This window comes from Diabrotica virgifera, chromosome 6 (genome assembly GCF_917563875.1).
Source record: "Diabrotica virgifera virgifera chromosome 6, PGI_DIABVI_V3a".
Taxonomy (NCBI): Eukaryota; Metazoa; Arthropoda; class Insecta; order Coleoptera; family Chrysomelidae; genus Diabrotica; species Diabrotica virgifera.
In genome coordinates, this window is record NC_065448.1 from 41,442,923 (window position 1) to 41,461,312 (window position 18,390).

An 18,390-nucleotide genomic window follows, 5' to 3' on the forward strand; every position below is an offset into this window, starting at 1 on the left:
TGAAATGAATATACCATTTTGATTTGAGTTTATACCATAAGTAAAATAATTTTCGGGAATCCGGAAACGGCCATTCATTGTCATTCTGACCCTTGCATTGCATTTTATACCTGCAGAAGGGAAGGGGGTAGGTAACAAAAGAGCAAAATATGAAAATAGTTTCCAGTACAGTTATGCATTTATGTCTACTCTGTTAGGTAGGACCAAGTATTTCTAGCTACAAGGACTAAAACATTTTTAAGAACATAAAAAGCAGTTTGAAAATAATAAATTCATATTGGTACTTCAATATTTCCTAAATACCTAGTAAGTAAAAGTATGTATAATGTATATAGATACCTATAAATTTTAGTAATTTACATACATATTATAATATATTTGGCTATTATATAATTATATAAGCAGCATTTTTATTTTGATGTGCACATAATAACTAAATATATTACTTATATTTTATATATAGGCTACTTACCCATATAATATTTATTATACATAGGTACCTATATAACTAACTAAAGTTTATATATTTTATACTTACTTTTTACGTAATATTGTAGAATGTAATAACTACATTCTCATATGCAATTAGAATATGTAAATATAATATATTAGTAGAACCAAAGAATACTAACACACCCTGTGGGTGTGTTAGTAGAACCTATAGGATAGTAGAACCTATAGGGTAGAACCTATAGGATGAGATTGGGTGATGTTGAAAACATACTTCTGAGAAATACAGCACATCCTTGGAATATTCTTCCCATATACTAAAAATATGTGCGATAGTACATTCTAAGTATATACATAGAAGGTATATAGCACTTCCTTGGAATATTCTTCCCATATACTAAAAATATGTGCGATAGTACATTCTAAGTATATAACTAGAAGGTATATAGCACTTCCTTGGAATATTCTTCCCATATACTAAAATATGTGCGCTAGTACATTCTAAGTATATAAATAGAAGGTTTATAGCACCTCCTTAGAATCTTCTAAAAAGTATGTTCTTGGTATATACTGAAAAGAAGTGCGGTAGTACATTCTAAGTATATACATAGAACGTTTAAGTACTGTAATGTAGTATATACTCAGTATATGCTCTGCACATTCGCAATGGTAATTACGCATATTCTAAGTATATACTTTTTCTGAAAAGTATGTTCTATGAATCTACTAAGAACATGAAATTGTTATGTGGGAAGCCCTGCGGAAGTACTTCAGTATGCAAAACCTGAGTACCAACTATGTTCGGATTCTTTTACCTGAGACCTTGAACAATGAAAAACTGAATCTTGGCCGAAGGTGCGATGGTGCCTTGTTACCCCCTCCAACCCCCCTATGTTACGGGCAGATAAAAAGCGATTTTTCTCAAAAAACATTTTTTTTTGTATTTTTGGGTCATTCTAAGTAAAAAATATTATTACAAGTTTTTTTGTAAAATGCATAGTTTTCTAAATAAACGCGGTTAAACTTTAAAAAAATCGAAAAATTGCAATTTTTGAACCCGAATAACTTTTGATTAAAAAATAAAATAGCAATTCTGCTTGCAGCATTTGAAAGTTCAAGTCAAATTATATCGGTTTTGATTATTTGCATTGCTAAAAATTAATTTTTTTATTGTTAAACAAAGCTATAAACAACAGTGTTTGAGAGTTTTGTCGCACGTCCGCACCGCGCCAAGGATGTCCTACCTGGTCGGTTCCGTTCGGTTTTAATCCTTGGCGCGGTGCGGTCATGCGACAAAGCCCTCAAACACTGTTTGTTTATAGCTTTGTTTAACAATAAAATAAAAGAATGTGTGTGTACTTTGTACGCACGTAAGAAGTTATACTTCTATTATGATACAGTGCGTAAATCGTTCAGCTGGACATAGGGAACATACACTGTATATATTTAGTTACATAAATACATAGATTGTATTATATTAAGATAATTGTGGCAACTTCGCTATCTCAATGATAATATTTATAGTCGTTAGCATTAAGGGGCATTAACCTCAAAATTGACAATTAATTTTGGGTGACACAAATAAACGTCAAAACATGACATTGTAGTAGAACTATTTTTGACCTAATGGGAAAACTGTGTCTGTTTAATTTGGAAATTAATTTTTAAATAAAAGATATTTTAAAAATTAAAGTAAAATTATTAATTCATCAGTCATAATCTTTATTTTTGATTTATTTATGGACTGCATTGCATTCAAAATCACTCATTCTATTCGTTCTAACAGCTCTATTGCACCAGAAACTCGTACTCGAACAGAAGTTTCAACTAACACAGGTTAGCGCAGTTGTCACAATGATCTCTATGTATATTCCCTATGTCCAGCAGAACGATTTACGTACTGTATAATCTAACTTCATATTATGATTTCAACGAAATCAATATACCTATCTACTTTAAACAGTTTTTTTTGTATTGTATTTAAATATTAAACTATTTTTAGAAAGAACAAAAAGAATACCAAAAATTAAAAAAACAAGAATGTGTGTGTACTTTGTACGCACGTAAGAAGTTATACTTCTACTACATATTATGTGATTTTTAAGACAATACCAAAAATTTTAAAAAATAAAAGAATAAAACGCACACTAACACATTGAAAAATGCCACGAAGAAAAAATGATTTCTGAACGATAATAATTGTTGGCAAAAATTTTAAATACGCATTTTCTGAAAAAAAAAATTATACAGTATGTCCCTGTAAGTTGTATCCATATGGAAAACTTTTTATTATTAATTTTACGAAAAAAAGTTATTCTTTATAAAAAGCTCTGCATGGTCCAAAACCTAAGATTTAACCAGCAAATATCAAATTTTTTGAATAATATACGAGGTATGTCAAAAAGTTTGTATTTCACTCAAGAGTAAAGTAGCTTTATTTTTCGTAATATTGGAAATTGCTATTATGAAAAGTTGTTTGGAATTAAAAACTATATTCTAATATGCAATTACATCCTTCTAATTGAAAAAAAAATTTTTTGAGAAATTATGGATCTCATTATTTTTTCAGTTATTTAAATTCTGATAACTCTTTTATTATTAATTTTACGAAAAAAAGTGATTCTTAATAAAAAGTTCTGGATGGTCTAAAACTTAAAACACAACCATCTTATATCAAATTTTATCAATTTTATACGAGGTATGTCAAAAAAGATAAATTTAGATCAAAAGTAAAGTACCGTTATAGTTCAGAATATTTCAATTAGAAGGATGTAATTACATACTGAAACATAGTTTTTAATTCTGAATAACTTTTCCTAATAACAATTTTCGATATTGTGAAAAATAAACGTGTTTTACTCTTGAGCGAATTCATATTTTTTGACATACCTCGTATAAAATTGATAAAATTTGACAAAAGGTGGTTGTATTTTAGATTTTGGACGATGCAGAACTTTTTATTAAGAATCACTTTTTTTCGTAAAATTAATAATAAAAGAGTTATCTGAATTAAAATAACTGAAAATAATGTTAGTTACCCATAATTTTTCAAAAAAAAATTTTTCAATTAGAAGGATGTAATTAGATATTAGAATACAGTTTTTAATTCCAAACAACTTTTTATAATAGCAATTTTCAATATTGTGAAAAATAAAGCTACTTTACTCTTGAGTGAAATTCAAACTTTTTGACATAGCTCGTATAATATTCAAAAAAACTGATATTTGATGGTTAAATCTTAGGTTTTGGACCATGCAGAGCTTTTTATAAAGAATAACTTTTTTTCGTAAAATTATTAATAAAAAAGTTTTCCATATGGATACAACTTACAGGGACATACTGTATAACAAATATACTTACAATCATAACATGCATAAAAAAAATAAAAAAATAAAACTTGCGTCGGGAATTGAACCCGTGAATTTCGTGCCGCTTTGACTCGTAATCGAGGCGTAGACTCACTCGTCCAATCCCACATTATTTATTATGTGGAAAAATACGGTAACTGAACGTTTTACTGTTTGACAGTTGTTTTGAAAATTAAATTATGTATGTAGTTTAAATTTTGTGGAAGAAAATATAAAAATATAACAAAACAGTAAGAAAACAATATATTAGATGAAGATTGGTAGAACTTTTGTTGGTAATCAAATTAAGTATGTAAATCAAAGCCTTACATACCTACTAGATAAATAAATCTACGCCAAAAAATCATAATTTAAAAATAAAAATCGAACCTAATTTGGGATTTCTCTCTAAAATCCGCATTCTTGAGAAAATAAATGTATGTATTTCAACCTAATCCAAATGTATAATTACAATATGATTATAATAAAAACTACTTACCAAATTAGAATGAGTTTTTTTTGTCCAAAATAGTCCAAAAGTCCAGAAATATAGGTATATGAAAACTATCTAAAAAGGCAGTATAACTATTAACTAACTTTTGTTTGTTGTTTCTTTTCACACAAATTTTAAAACGCAACAACCATAAATAATCTAACTACAGCTGTGCCACAGCCGCCATATTGAATAATTTTTGACATGTCATTTGAACATCTAATCAGAACAAAGTTATAATGCGCATGCGCCCGGTCGCTAGGTTTTCCCATATAAAATTTTACCCTCTATCGCCGGTAAAGAAGTATAACTTCAAAAAGGATATGACTTTCTCAGGATTCGAACAGGGAACCTCTCGATCCCTAGGCGAATGCTCTACCGCTTTTGTATTCAGTCGATCATTTCTCGGACATAATTACAATCACAATTTGAAAATTCATTGGAAAATGAAAATTTCCAATAAAACTTATAAGGAGGAAGACAAATCCACAGCCATAAAAATTATAATAAATATATTTACTAAAAACACTAATAATATATTCTTTTCACGCACACCTTATTTGCGCTACATAACTTAAAAGATGTAGCGACTAATACCATACTGTCAGTGTGCGCATGCGCCAGGGAATGTAAAAATTCACCCTCGTGCCTAAAGAAGTATAACAAATAATAAAAACCGGTATAATTTGACTTGAACTTTCAAATGCTGTAAGCAGAATTGCTATTTTATTTTTTAATCAAAAGTTATTCGGGTTCAAGAATTGCAATTTTTCGATTTTTTTTAAAGTTTAACGGCGGTTATCTCGAAAACTATGCATTTTACGAAAAAACTTGTAGGAACATTTTTTGCTTAGAATGACCCAAAAAATACAAAACAAGTGTGTTTTGCGAAAAATCGTTTTTTATCTGCCCGTAACATAGGGGGGATGGAGGGGGTAATAAAGCACCATTACACCTTCGGCCAAGATTCAGTTTTTCATTGTTCAATGTCTCAGGTAAATGAATCCGAACATAGTTGCCGGTCCTCAGGTTTTGCATACTCAAGTACTTCCAGGGCCTTGTCTAATAGGTACCTACTCTAAACAAGATATTTAATTGCCCTAATTTTACCTGTAGCGATTTAAACAAAAAAGTTGCCATTTTTGACCCTTATTTGTTAATAAGTAAAATTCCAAAAAGTTTTAACGACGTTCTACACCTTCGGCAAAGAATTAAGGATTTGCATGAAATTTTAGTATGTTATAGTTTACTTTAAAAAACTAAGACTTGATTTTTTAGAAATGGTTTTACCGTGCCGTTTAATTACTATTAAGGATCAAAGTTAAATTTTAACATGGGCTCTTACGGGAATTCTTAAAAAGTTAATAATTTTTGACCCAAGTTTACGATTTTTAATTATTTGTGCTTAAATTAAAGGTTTTTTGTAAGGAATAACATATTAAAAAATGAGGATTGTTTACCGTACCATTTATTTTTAATTTATTTATTACAATTAATTCCGTAATTTATTATAATTTATTTTTATAAAGTATTCAATACTGAAACATATGAGGCGCTCCGTGGACAAACGGCGAATACGCCAAATGGGCATTTTGAGAAAAACGCGATTAAAGTTGAAAAAGTGTTTTTAATTCAATAAGGGCGAATATACACGTCATCAAAATTTTGTAATGCGGTTAGGTAAAAACTATTTTTTTTATAAAAGTTTTGCTTGTTAAGCAAATAAGATCACCCCATCTAAACCAAAATTATAATTCAGGATATTGAAAAAAGTTTTATTCAAAGGATATGATATGAAAAACATTTTTTAATTAAAAATTGTTCTGTTTAAGATAAATCAAAAACTAAAAAAACACCAAACAATAAATTATTAATTCAAGCAAAAATCCATAACATCATCCTGATTTTCTCCAGTTAGCGTTGCCAAATTGGTTTGTGATTCTTGGAGAGAGATCAGCTCATCAAAGAAACTCCTATGATGAAGCGGTATGTATGGAAGAAGTGACTTGATGTCTTTTATTTTTTCCTCTGAAAGTTTTATAGGCTGTTGGTATTTAGGAGACAAAACTGCGGCAGATAAATCAAACAAATGGCGTTGATATTCTCCTACTTTTCCTTTCTGCAAAACAACTTGTTCGGACAAAACATTTTGGTACGTTGGTTGTATGGAAAACCCTTGTTTGAACAACTTGGAGTAAAGAAATACTTTACCATCTTTAAAACTAGCAGTTGATTTTCTTTTTGTAATTAACTTCTGAAGAGCAGTGAAATCAAAAAACATTGATGATGTCATTTTTACTACTTTGAATGGTCTGACCTTCCTTGATGAACGAATTAAGTCAATATAGTGGTCTTCAGAATAAACATCAATATTTCGAAGCCTTAACTCAATGTGACCAAAATCCCTGTCACAAGGTAAATATGAATGTCCAGGAATCATAAAGTAATGTTCTCTGAAATCAAATTTTAATTCATGAATTTTTTTCAAACAAGCTAAAACAATGTTCATATTTTTGTTCTGGCCCCCACAATTGTCACTAAATAGCACAACTTTTTTGACTTGATGATCCATAGAATCAAAGTAATGGGACAAGCAGCTTGCTATTTCACATGAACCACGACCTCCAGTACTTTCATTCCACATGTACATAACACATTTTCCAGATTTAACATCATGGACTGCAAAATTGTAGGTCCAAAGCTTCCTTTTGTAATACTGTACAGATGTCGTCAGTTTGGGGGTAGGGAGAGTTTGCTGCAGATCTATACAAATTGCTGAAACTGAGTCTTCATTATTACTTTTATAACTTTTAAGTATTTTTTGAACTGCTTTGGCTCGTCTTAAATGAAGTTCCTTGGCAACTTGCAATTGGTTACGTTGTAAATCATCACAATTTGAAAGTTCCATATCTGTTTTGTCACAAAAATTACAAGTATCCGACTTAGGAGGGTTGAAACCAATATTGAATTTTTTATTAAATGTGTCACGATAGAACCGTGAGCTGACAGGGTCAATTAAAGGGTGATTTTCTGTCATCCACTCACAGTACAGGTCATACAACTTGTTTATGTTTAAGTCTGTGGAAAGGTACTTTCGGTAAGGGCTTTTTGCTCTGCTGTAATGGCTTGAACATTTGGGTAAACTATTTACATGTAACATTACAGTTTCTTTCATTTCTACACTTACTTTGTTAACTGGATTTTTATTTCCTCTTCTGTCCAATTCTACAGTGCCACTTGTGGATACTTTATTCAAAACAGTTCGAACCCTCTTTTCAGTGACACCATGAATCGCATAGAATGCTTTTCTGCAGACTTTAAATTCATTGCTTTCAAAAAGTACACTGTACTCAATACTACGTAACTTTCGACTAGGTCGATTTTTAATGCGACAACGGTTGACAGAAACAGATTTCACTCTTTTAGATAAGTAAGCGTTTTGTAGGTTATACTCAGATAATTCCCAAAAGTTTTTAAAAATTATACTAATTTTCTCCAAACCTACTTTCTCAAAACATCCACAGGAACAGGGACTTCCCACAGTCCGCTTAGGCACAAGTTTTCTGTTTTTAATGGTGCTGTATTCTTCACCTGAGTTTCTTTTAACTTTATTCACATTCTTTTGCCACGTGTCTTCAGTTTTCGACCTTTTTCTAGTGTAGCCTTTGTTTTGGTCTTCTGTAAACTCGCTTTCTGACATTGTAGCAGTAAAATTTTAACTTTATTAGTAAAGTAACTCAAACTATTCAAACTAATCAAAATAAAAACTACTTGTTTTGACAAGCAAAACGACACTGTAGCTTAAAACGGTAAAAATAAGACGGAAATCACGGAAATTTTATTCAGAAATTTGGCAAGACAGAAGTGGGAGGGCTAGCTGTGTACCGACGTAGCGGTGGCGTATTCGCCGTTGTTCCACGGAACATTTACCATACTTTTTAAGATTCATACAGTTTGCTTCCGTTAAGTCAACCTATTATAGTTCTGAATAGAAAGGACGAATAAACCATGTTATGGTGGTACATTGTTCGAATAATGATCAGGCTATCCATTGCATTAAAAAAAAAACTGTAACTGGCGTATTCGCCCTTTTTCCTCGGAGCGCCTCATATGATTTGAGTATTCTGCTATAAATGCATTGTTACCAACTTTCGCTTGCATATAAGTTTCCCCCACTTTCCTCTGACAGGCATACCCCTCTCAACGAAGGTGTAGAACGTCGTTTAAGTACTGGGAACAGATAATTTTTAAATTTTCTTAAAATTAATCAAAATAACTGTGCCGTTTCATATTTAACTTCAAATATCTCGAAAACTAATGACTTTACCGTTACCAATGAAGAGTATATTATTTACGTAGAAAGTATTGGCGAATATAAAAATGGCACTAAAATAGTAGTTCTTCCAGTGACGTAGAATTTGAAAAGGGTCAACCATTCCCTATCCCCTGTCGTACGCCTCTGGTAGTAGCTAGAAACGTTTGTTTATAATAATTTAGTAGGGTGTATAGTAGTCGCACTTTCTGCTAAGTATGAAAAGGATACGTCGAATAGTTTTAAAATGCTGAGCAAAAATAGTTTTTAAATTTTTAGATAAAACACCCTGTAACTCAGTCAGGAACCACATTTTATTTAAGTGTTTTAGGTTAAATCTTCGTATTTTGTGCTAAGGTTTCTCCAGTTACTATATGGACCATTATTAATGAAACACCCTGTATAATACTTTCGTATTTGACCTGATATTACTAATTACTGACTGTGTAACACGCTACAACTTATAACGTATATTTATAATTGAATGGTTTGTTTGCATTTTCTTTTAATAATTTAAATTAATAAATTTTAATATACCTAATTCAAAAAGTTGTTTTAATTTGAAGAAACCGTGTTCGCGAAGAATTAATTCTTCTGGTTACGCCACTGGCTTAACCGAATGTCATCATCTGATCTCATAAGTTTAAATTTTGACATTTTGAATTTTGACCTTTGACAGTAAATTTATATTTCCTGTTGTTATTTTTTCTGTTTTCTTCATTTAATCTTCTCATTGTCAGTTAAATACAACATAACAATAATTTTTTTATCGCTTAAGTATAAAAATTGAAAAAATCCAAACATGACATTACAGATAAAATTGATTGAATAGAGGTTAACTGATGATACTTGAACCCTAGACTTAAACACTTGAAATCAGGCTGATGTTGATGTTTAAAAAGTTCATTGGTTAGTTTCTTTACATATTTTATTATAACAATATATAAATTGAATCAATTTCATTAAAACTTAATCTATCCAGTTTCAGTTATGAGTTTGCATAAGGCACCCAGGATTTGGAATCCTTGTAAGGACCTTTTATCAAAAGTCAAAGAAAATAATTATGCCATAGTTATCCTAAATACGCCAATTAATTTTAGTTTTAATCCTGCTTTAATTGTAGGGTTATGGGAGCAAGGTAATATAAATGTTTTATTATTTAGTTTATTATTTTACATAAATATTGAAATATAATACAGGTATGTAGACAGTGATGAGCGCGCTAATAACCCGCAGAATCACCCAAACGATGGAAAACATAATACATTGCGAAGTAAAGAGAGATGAAACTAGTGGAGGTGGAAATTATCGGTCAATAAATTATTAACATTACATTACATAGTTTCCCACCTCTTGACGTGTCGAAGGAATATGACAACTGTCACTGTGACAGACGTCTAAAGGTGAGAAACTATGTAATGTAATATTAATTTATACGTTTATACCAATAATATCCACTAGTTTTATCTCTCTTTACTTCGCAATGTATTATGTTTTCCATCTTTTGTGGGATTCTGCCAGTTATTAGTGCACTCATCACTGTGTAAAATTTTTTTTGTAGTTTAGAACAAAAATTTAGTACATTGATGCTCACTTATTTACATATTCTGAGAATAGGTGATCATAACTACCAACTGAAGCAGGAGAAAAAGCAATTGCTGTTTCCAAAAACGAAAACAATCCTAAAAAATATAAGTACCTAATAGGTATATCCTTTTGGTGCCATACCCAACTGGAGAGGGGATAGACCACAGAAAAGACACGATTTACAAAAAATATACCTAACCTTCCTTTCTTTTGACCCTCTGGTAGCCACGTCTCGTAAAGTTACATGACTGGACACATTGCGGTACCTAATGTCGCACATATGAAAAACAGTATTAGATGCTAAAAATATCAAAACTTTGTTAGAATAACAAAAGAAAAGAGTTATTTTTTTTAACATTTTATTGTATGACTTCTGACATAATGTAACAACTCAGGCGCAAAATAAAAAAATGAGTAGTCAGTTTTAAAATATAATCGGAACAAAGAAAATATTTACTACAACAAAAATTTCACAAACATCCCAAAAGTAAAATACCTATATACAACATAATGGTTGACTTGGGTACAGCATCCATGATCTAACTGTTTTGAAAATAATGGTTGAAATCTAATTGGAAACCAATTTAAGGTGGACCACCTCGTGGGTGAACCCCATGCTTTTATCCTTTTGAGGTAACAAAATAGTTGCAAGTGCAATCAGTTTCAAACTGTAGTTTTAAAACAGTTGTGCCGTGGGCACTCTATCTTAGGGTCGATTTCTCATATCGAGTTCAACTCCAGTTTAACCTGAACTTCTAGTGAACGTCAGTTTAAAGTCAAAATGGTCTTTATCAATTCACCTTCAATACATTCAGCTTTTTTAAACCTTTCTTGCACACTGAAATTCGGCCGTTCAAAACAATCAGAACCCAGTTCAAATTTCAGTTCAGATGATTTCACGAATTACGCATGCGTTGTATTATTGCAATTTATCATGAGATGCAGATTAAGCATAACGATAGATGATAACATTATTTTTATGTTTATTAGATTTATTTATAATTATTAAAATGACTGACTTATTCTTCTTCGTCTAGCCATTCACGTCCACATCTGAACATAAGCCTCTTAAGTCTTCCTTTCCATTGTTTTTTGTTGTACGCTACTTGTAGCCAATTTTTCCCGGCAGTTCGTTTCAGATCATCTGTTCATCTCATAGGAGGTCTGCCTCTGGGTCTTTTGTGTTAGTATGGTCTCCAGGTTAGAATTGTTCTATGCCATTTGTTAAGATCGCTCCTAGCTACAGTCCGTCTAATTTACTTACCGTTGCATGTCATTATCTATGCCAGAGATCTAAGTTGACATAGTTGCCAAAGTATAAAAAAATCCTGAATCCATTTTAAATCAAATAGATCACATAATTATTGTAAACGTGGAATATACAACAAAACAAATTAATATTCAATGTAAATAAATAAAAACTTAAGAAATAGAGAACAAGAATTAAGTTATAATCTTTTAAGATTTGCAGTGCAAGCGTTTTTGCACTGCATTGTTAATAATTATTAAAAAACGGCTCCGAACTCTTGGGAGAAGCCGATAGGTTTCTTTGTATATGTCTACAATAACAACTAAAAAAGTTGTCAGATACCTGGATTATTCCAAGTCGTGATAAAATTAGGTGAAATTTATATTTTTATAGTAGAGGATATTTTTATAGTAAAGTAATTAATAAAAACAGTAAATATAATAGAACAGATACTTATAGTAAAGAATATAAACAAATATGAAGTGTCATCACCGCAACTGTCAAATAAATGTTACCAATTTATTCTAAAATGTCACATTCGTTCGATTACAGCTTCAGTGTGTTCCGAACAAAATGTGCTTCATAAAAACGCTTTATAATCCATTTATACAAATTAAATGAAACATATTATTGTGTATTTCTTTAGGTTAACATTAATAGAAATCTTCCATTATTATTTCTACGCGTATATAATAAAATATGTCTAGTGGCTGTAATTCCAGTGCACTCGGTAAAATGATTCTAAAAAAGAACACACCTACTGCCAAATATTTCGTGTTGGTATCATGCGACGTCACAGGCTATGACGTGGATGACATGCAACAGTTAGTAAATTAGAAGAAGTATACATGTCCAGTGTATTCCCATTTCAATTTTAGTGATTTTTGTACCCATCAGCAGGGCGCGAGGATATATATCCACTGATATATATCAAGATATATATCGTGATATTATCGTGATGTTATTTATATTGTATATATCGTGATATATATCACTATTTTATTTCGTACTAATTTTTACATAAGAAGGTTAAAAAGCGGCAAGGTCGCAACTGTGTTGACTTGCCTTCTAACAGGAATTCAAATCAATCAAGATCAACCAGTTCAAATTAAGAACTTTTATTACAAAAGGAGGAATATGGCTCTAGGTTCGCCTCATTTTTTGGCAAACTTTCTGGACCATCGCTTTTTGGGAGAAAGACTTACTGCCGAACAAAATGAACAGGCTTATGAATATTTAAATTCAATCAGCACAGATTTTGTTCCGTTTTATAATGGCCCTAACTTCGAAGTCTAAACCTTTTCCGTGTTTCATGTATGGTCCAAATTTAAAAAAAAAAACGTCTCCATTATTATGATGGAAGTCTGTTCCAATCACTGAATCTGGTTGGCCTAAAAAAACATATTTCTCGAACAAATTAACCAATTACTTACAGCAGTAGCCTCAACGGCAAGCATTGAAAGGTGCTTTTCAAGCTTTGGACTTGCAATTCCAAATTACGAAATAATTTAGGAATCGAAAAGGCTGCTAAATTTGTATTCATGTTTAAATATTTAAACAGTTCTTCATACCAAAAACATGACAATTTGGAATGGATTTGGCCTGAACAAGAAACTGAAAGAAGGGGAAATGAAGAGGCAGAATTAAGTCTTGGGTGCTTTACTGGTTTTGATTCAGACACTGCCGATGTTGAACCATCATCTTAAATAATTTTCTAAATTTTGATTTTGTTTTTTAAATGTTCAGAATTTTAAGTTATTTTGGAAAAATAAAAATACAATACCTATATATGTTTAAGTTAATGTTTTCAATATTTTTAGTTAATTTAGTTGTTATTTGGATACTCGTATCATTTTGTTTTCTGTTTATGTAACATACTACCATACGTACGTTTATATTTTTGTATTTTTTATTTAAAGTAAAAATATATCTTCTATATTGTTACATTCTACATTTAGAGTCTTATTTTGGTCAATTTAGTTTCTCTATTGAAATGTTTTCCAAAATATCATAAATATCATATAAATATCACATTTTGGATATGTATCGGATATATATCATATATATCCGATATTTTGATATTTATATAAATATCATGGATATTTTGTGCCGTGCCCATCAGTGACTTTGGTTTTCTGTCTTATCCATGTGTTTGTTTTTCTGTCCTTAAGTGATATGCCAAGCATTGCTCTTTCCATCGCGTGTTGAGTGACTCTGAGTATGTTCATATTCTTTTTTGTGATTGTCCATGTTTGTGCCCCATATGTTAATATAGGAATAATGCATGCATCAAAAACTTTAGATCTAAAATGTAGTTGAATTTGCTGATTTCTGAGTATATAGTTCAGTTTGCTGAATGCTGCCCATGCTAACTTTCTTCTTTTTATTTCTTCCGTTTGAATTTCCCTATTTAGTATTATTTTTTGTCCTAAGTATATATATATTCTTCAACTTTTTCTATAACTTTGTTGTTTATTATTGTCATCGTTTCTTCGGAGTGCATGACTTTTGTTTTGTTTAAATTCATTTTCAGTCCTATTTTAGAAGATTCTGTGTGTAGTTCTAAAAGCATCGTTTACAGTTCTTGTAGGTCAGTAGCTATCAGGATTATGTCATCCGCAAATCGTAGATTACTGAGGTAGCGGCCATTGATGTTTATTCCCTTATATTTCCAATTTAGATTTTTAAAAACATCCTCCAAAACTAAGGTGAACAGTTTGGGTGATAGAGTGTCTCCCTGTTTGACTCCCCTGTTTAATGGTACAGGGTTCGTGTATTCATTTTAATTTAGGTAGTATGTAGCTGTAGCTTGGATCATAGTTTCTTCTATTAAGATTTGGGCGTCGAAACGTTAATAAAATTATTTTTTTCAATTTAATTGTGGCTTATTTCCCATCTAAATAGTTAATTATTTTCATAATTCTGTTTAATAGGCTGCTTGGTTTCCTTTCGATTCAGAGGTGTTCTTTTAGCCACACTGAAGAGGTCTAGAGAGACCGAAACGGACGTATGGGGATGATGGATAATCTCTGAACCAAAATGAAACATAGGCTGTTTTTAATATCTAAATATAACTAATTTCTACATATACTTACAGCAAAAGTTAGAGTAACAGTGGATGGTGGTACAGAACGATGGCTAACATGGTTAACAATGAATGAATCAGAATTTGGTGACATACCACATCCTGATCTAATCACGGGAGACATGGATTCTATAAAGCAAGATATTTTGGACCACTACAAAGGAATATCAGCAACCACTATAGTTAGAACACCTGATCAAAACGAGACTGATTTTTTTAAATCCTTAATTGAACTCCAAAATCATTGTAGCTCAAACGATATAAAGGTAAGTGAGTCATTTCCGGTCCACACTGCTATATTTTGGTCACTAGTCTCTGCAGACCTTTAATATTTTCCACTATGATGAGCATGCCATCCCCAAACCTAATGTCATTACTGGTAACTTCGTATACCTTTATTATGTCCTTTTTGTAGGCATTTTTCAGTGCATCACAAATGATAGAAAAAAAGGTAAGTCCGTGATAATACACATTTATAACATGTATTCTAACTTGACATTTTAGTTAAATCTGACAGTTGTCAAATTTTATTTGCAATTTGGCATACAAATCAGTTTATTGCATTTATAAAATGGTATTTTCTTTGATTTGTATAGTCTTATAAATGGTACAGATTATATTCGTATATATTATATAATTCGTAAATAATTTTTTTTCGATTATAGCGCCATCTATTGACAACTAGAATAAATGTTATAAATGTCTGTAATCACGGACGTGCCTTTTTTTCTGTTACACAGTGGCGGCCGGTGAGATAGTACCATGGAGCCATGGCACTACCTTATTTTTATAGAGTAACATATTTTTTTATCTTTAAACCGTTTTAATGCCCGTTCATTTTTTGTGCGTATTTCTTTTCTCTTTATAAATTATATAAAATCTGGCAACTGTGCAGTGTAGTACAACCCTCGCCACTCACAGTGGAAGGAATGATCGCATCGTGCACCGTGCCGAAAGCTTAGATGGCTCAGCTGAAAAGAGAAAGATTTTACTGGCATTCTATGTAAGTGACAGAGATAGAGCTATATTGCACTTTTCATACACGTTTAAATGCGACCATTCGTGCCTGGCTCGACAAGGAAGATCTAATATTTTTTACTATGCTCCTCATAGTGAATAGTGGATCGTAGATCCAAATAATTCTCGTACAGGGTAGTACATTATATTTTCGAGTTTTTTTACGCGCTCGCTCGCTCGTTTTTGTATTTATAATTATTACATTTTTAATGATTGAACTTTTAATTATAAACTATTATATTTTTAAGTAATTTAAAATTTTTTAATTTTTAATAAAACCCGAGTTAAATTCAACTTATTGTGATAGTCTAATTCTAATTAAACACAATGAACAAGAAGTGGATAAAGAATCGATATGTTTTGAATCAAATTAAAAATTATATCTATATGGTTTTGTGGAGCTTTCGAGTTAGTTTTGAGAAATCACGACGAAAAGGAAAATTCAGAAAATAGAGGCATCTTTATGGAACTGTTCAATGTTAGCCGAATTAGACAACGACTTAGGTTCATATTCAAAGTTCTAAATCTTTAAAAGCATGTACCTCAAAACAACACAAAATAAACTTCTTCAGTGCATCTTAGATGTTCATAACGAGGAAATAAGGAAATAAATTGAAAATTATCTTTGTGTTGCAGTGATTGCCGATGAAACGACAGACGTCGCGTCGCTGGTGAATTTCAGTTAGTTATAGTTGTCCGATATTTGTATAAAGGGCGATAAGTTGAGAGATTTTGGAGATTTTACTTGTTGGATTTTAAATGTTTAAATTTCTTGACTCCCCAGAAATGGTATTATACCTATATAATGTAAAAGTATCCGTACCTATTTTTTTTTAATTTCTATTTTATACCTTTTTTGACAATATCGTGAACCCGTCACTAAAAATTTAGGCAGCTGCCCGAATTCTGGCACTACCTACTTAAAGTGATACGAGCCGCCACTGCTGTCACATACAATTTAATGCGTTAGAAAGAAATCGAAAAACTGTGACGCACTGAAAGATGCCTATGAGAAAAAGATTACTAGTTTCACCTTCAAAAGCTTTTCTCAGGTTCTCTTCCGAGTATGCATTAAAAATGATTGGTGATAATATGTATCCCTGTCTCACCCCAAACCTAATTTCATTACTGGTGACTTCATTTACCTTTATTACTACTGTTTCACCTTTAAAAGCTTTTTTCAGGATCTCATCCGAGTATGCATTAAAAATAATTGGTGATAATACGTATCCCTGTCTCACCCCAAACCTAATTTCATATTCGTCTGATAGCTATTCATTACCGCATATTTTTTCTTGCTGCTTTTAGTATAAATTTGATATGATCCTTAGATCCTTGTAGTCTATCTTCTTTTATTTTAGGACATTCATTAATAGCTTATGTCAGTACTTTATCAAATTCTTTATTATAGTGAAAAATTATAGTGAATAAAACACACATATACAGCGTGTCTACTTAAGTTGGAAACATATGGGAAACTTTTTTATTATTAATTTTACGAAAAAAAGTTATTCTTTATAAAAAGTTCTGCATGTCCCAAAACCTAAGATTCAATCATCAGATATCAAATTTTCTCAATATTATACGAGGTATGTCAAAAAATATGTATTTCGGTCAAGGGTAAAGTACCTTTATTTCTCTCAATATCGAAAATTCTTATGATAAAAAGTTGTTTGGAATTAAAAACTAAGATCAAATATGCAATTACATGCTTCTAATTGAAAAAAAAAATTTTTTCTCAAATTTATGGATACCCAACATCGTTTTTAATTATTACAAATATGATAACTCGTTTATTATTCATTTTTCGAAAAAATGTTATTCTTCATAAAAAGCTTTGCATGGTCTAAAATTTAAGACACAACCATGATATATCAACTTTTATTAATTTTATACGAGGTGTGTCAAAAAATATGAAATTCGCTCAAGATTATAGTACCTTTATATTTCACAATATTTCAATTAGAAGGATGTAATTGCATATTGAAACATAGTTTTTAATTTTAAACAACTTTTTTAATAACCGTTTTCAATATTGTGAAAAATAAAGGTAGTTTACTCTTGAGTGAAATTCACATTTTTTGACGTACCTCGTATAAAATTAATAAAATGTGATATCTGATGGTTGCATCTTTGGTCTTAGGACATACAGAGCTTTTTATAAAGAATACCTTTTTTTCGTAAAAGTAATAATAAAAGAGTTATCGTATGTGTAATAAATAAAAACGAAGTTAGTATCAATAAATTTGATAAAAATTTGGAAAATATTTTTTTCCAATTAGAAGCATGTAATTGCATATTTGATCTTGGTTTTTATTTCCAAACAACTTTTCATAATAAAAATTTTCGATATTGAGAGAAATAAAGATACTTTACTCATGAACGAAATTCATATTTTTTGACATACCTCGTATAATATTGACAAAATTTCATATCTGATGATTGGATCTTAGGTTTTAGAGTATGCAGAACTTTTTATAAAGAATAACTTTTTTTCGTAAAATGAATAACAAAAAAGTTTCTCATATGTTTCCAACTTAAGTAGACACGCTGTATATCTTGATTGACATCCAGCCAGATTTAAATCAATATATTATACTCTTCATTATTTTTAATGCGTGTAAGTAATATTGTTTCTTTTGTAATATTCTGACCTATTTGTTTTCTGAAGTAAGTTCTGTGTATTCTAAGTCCCCTCTTTCATCATCGAACAGTTTGTCGATGTATTCTACAAAATCGTTGTATTTTCTCATCTATCCCTGTTATATTAATTGCCATCTATATGCCATTTCTTTAGCTTTTTCTGTAGATTAAAGAGGTCTTATCTCTTTTGAACATCCTCAATCCCTT

General features: G+C 30.8%; 1 protein-coding gene across 5 annotated transcripts in view; it reads left to right on the forward strand.

Annotated features, from left to right (window-relative positions):
- Positions 1-9,265: 9,265 nt before the first annotated feature.
- The window catches only part of LOC114324530 (thiamin pyrophosphokinase 1), a 35,324-nt gene continuing 26,199 nt past the window's right edge, over positions 9,266-18,390 (forward strand). For all 5 annotated transcript variants that reach the window (XM_050654013.1, XM_050654011.1, XM_050654012.1 and 2 more), the window contains exons 1-3: positions 9,266-9,511; positions 9,585-9,740; positions 14,536-14,789. In XM_050654013.1, the coding sequence (XP_050509970.1) occupies positions 9,487-9,511; positions 9,585-9,740; positions 14,536-14,789 (435 nt within the window). In that variant the 5' untranslated portion in view covers positions 9,266-9,486. The remainder of the gene's footprint in view (positions 9,512-9,584; positions 9,741-14,535; positions 14,790-18,390) is intronic.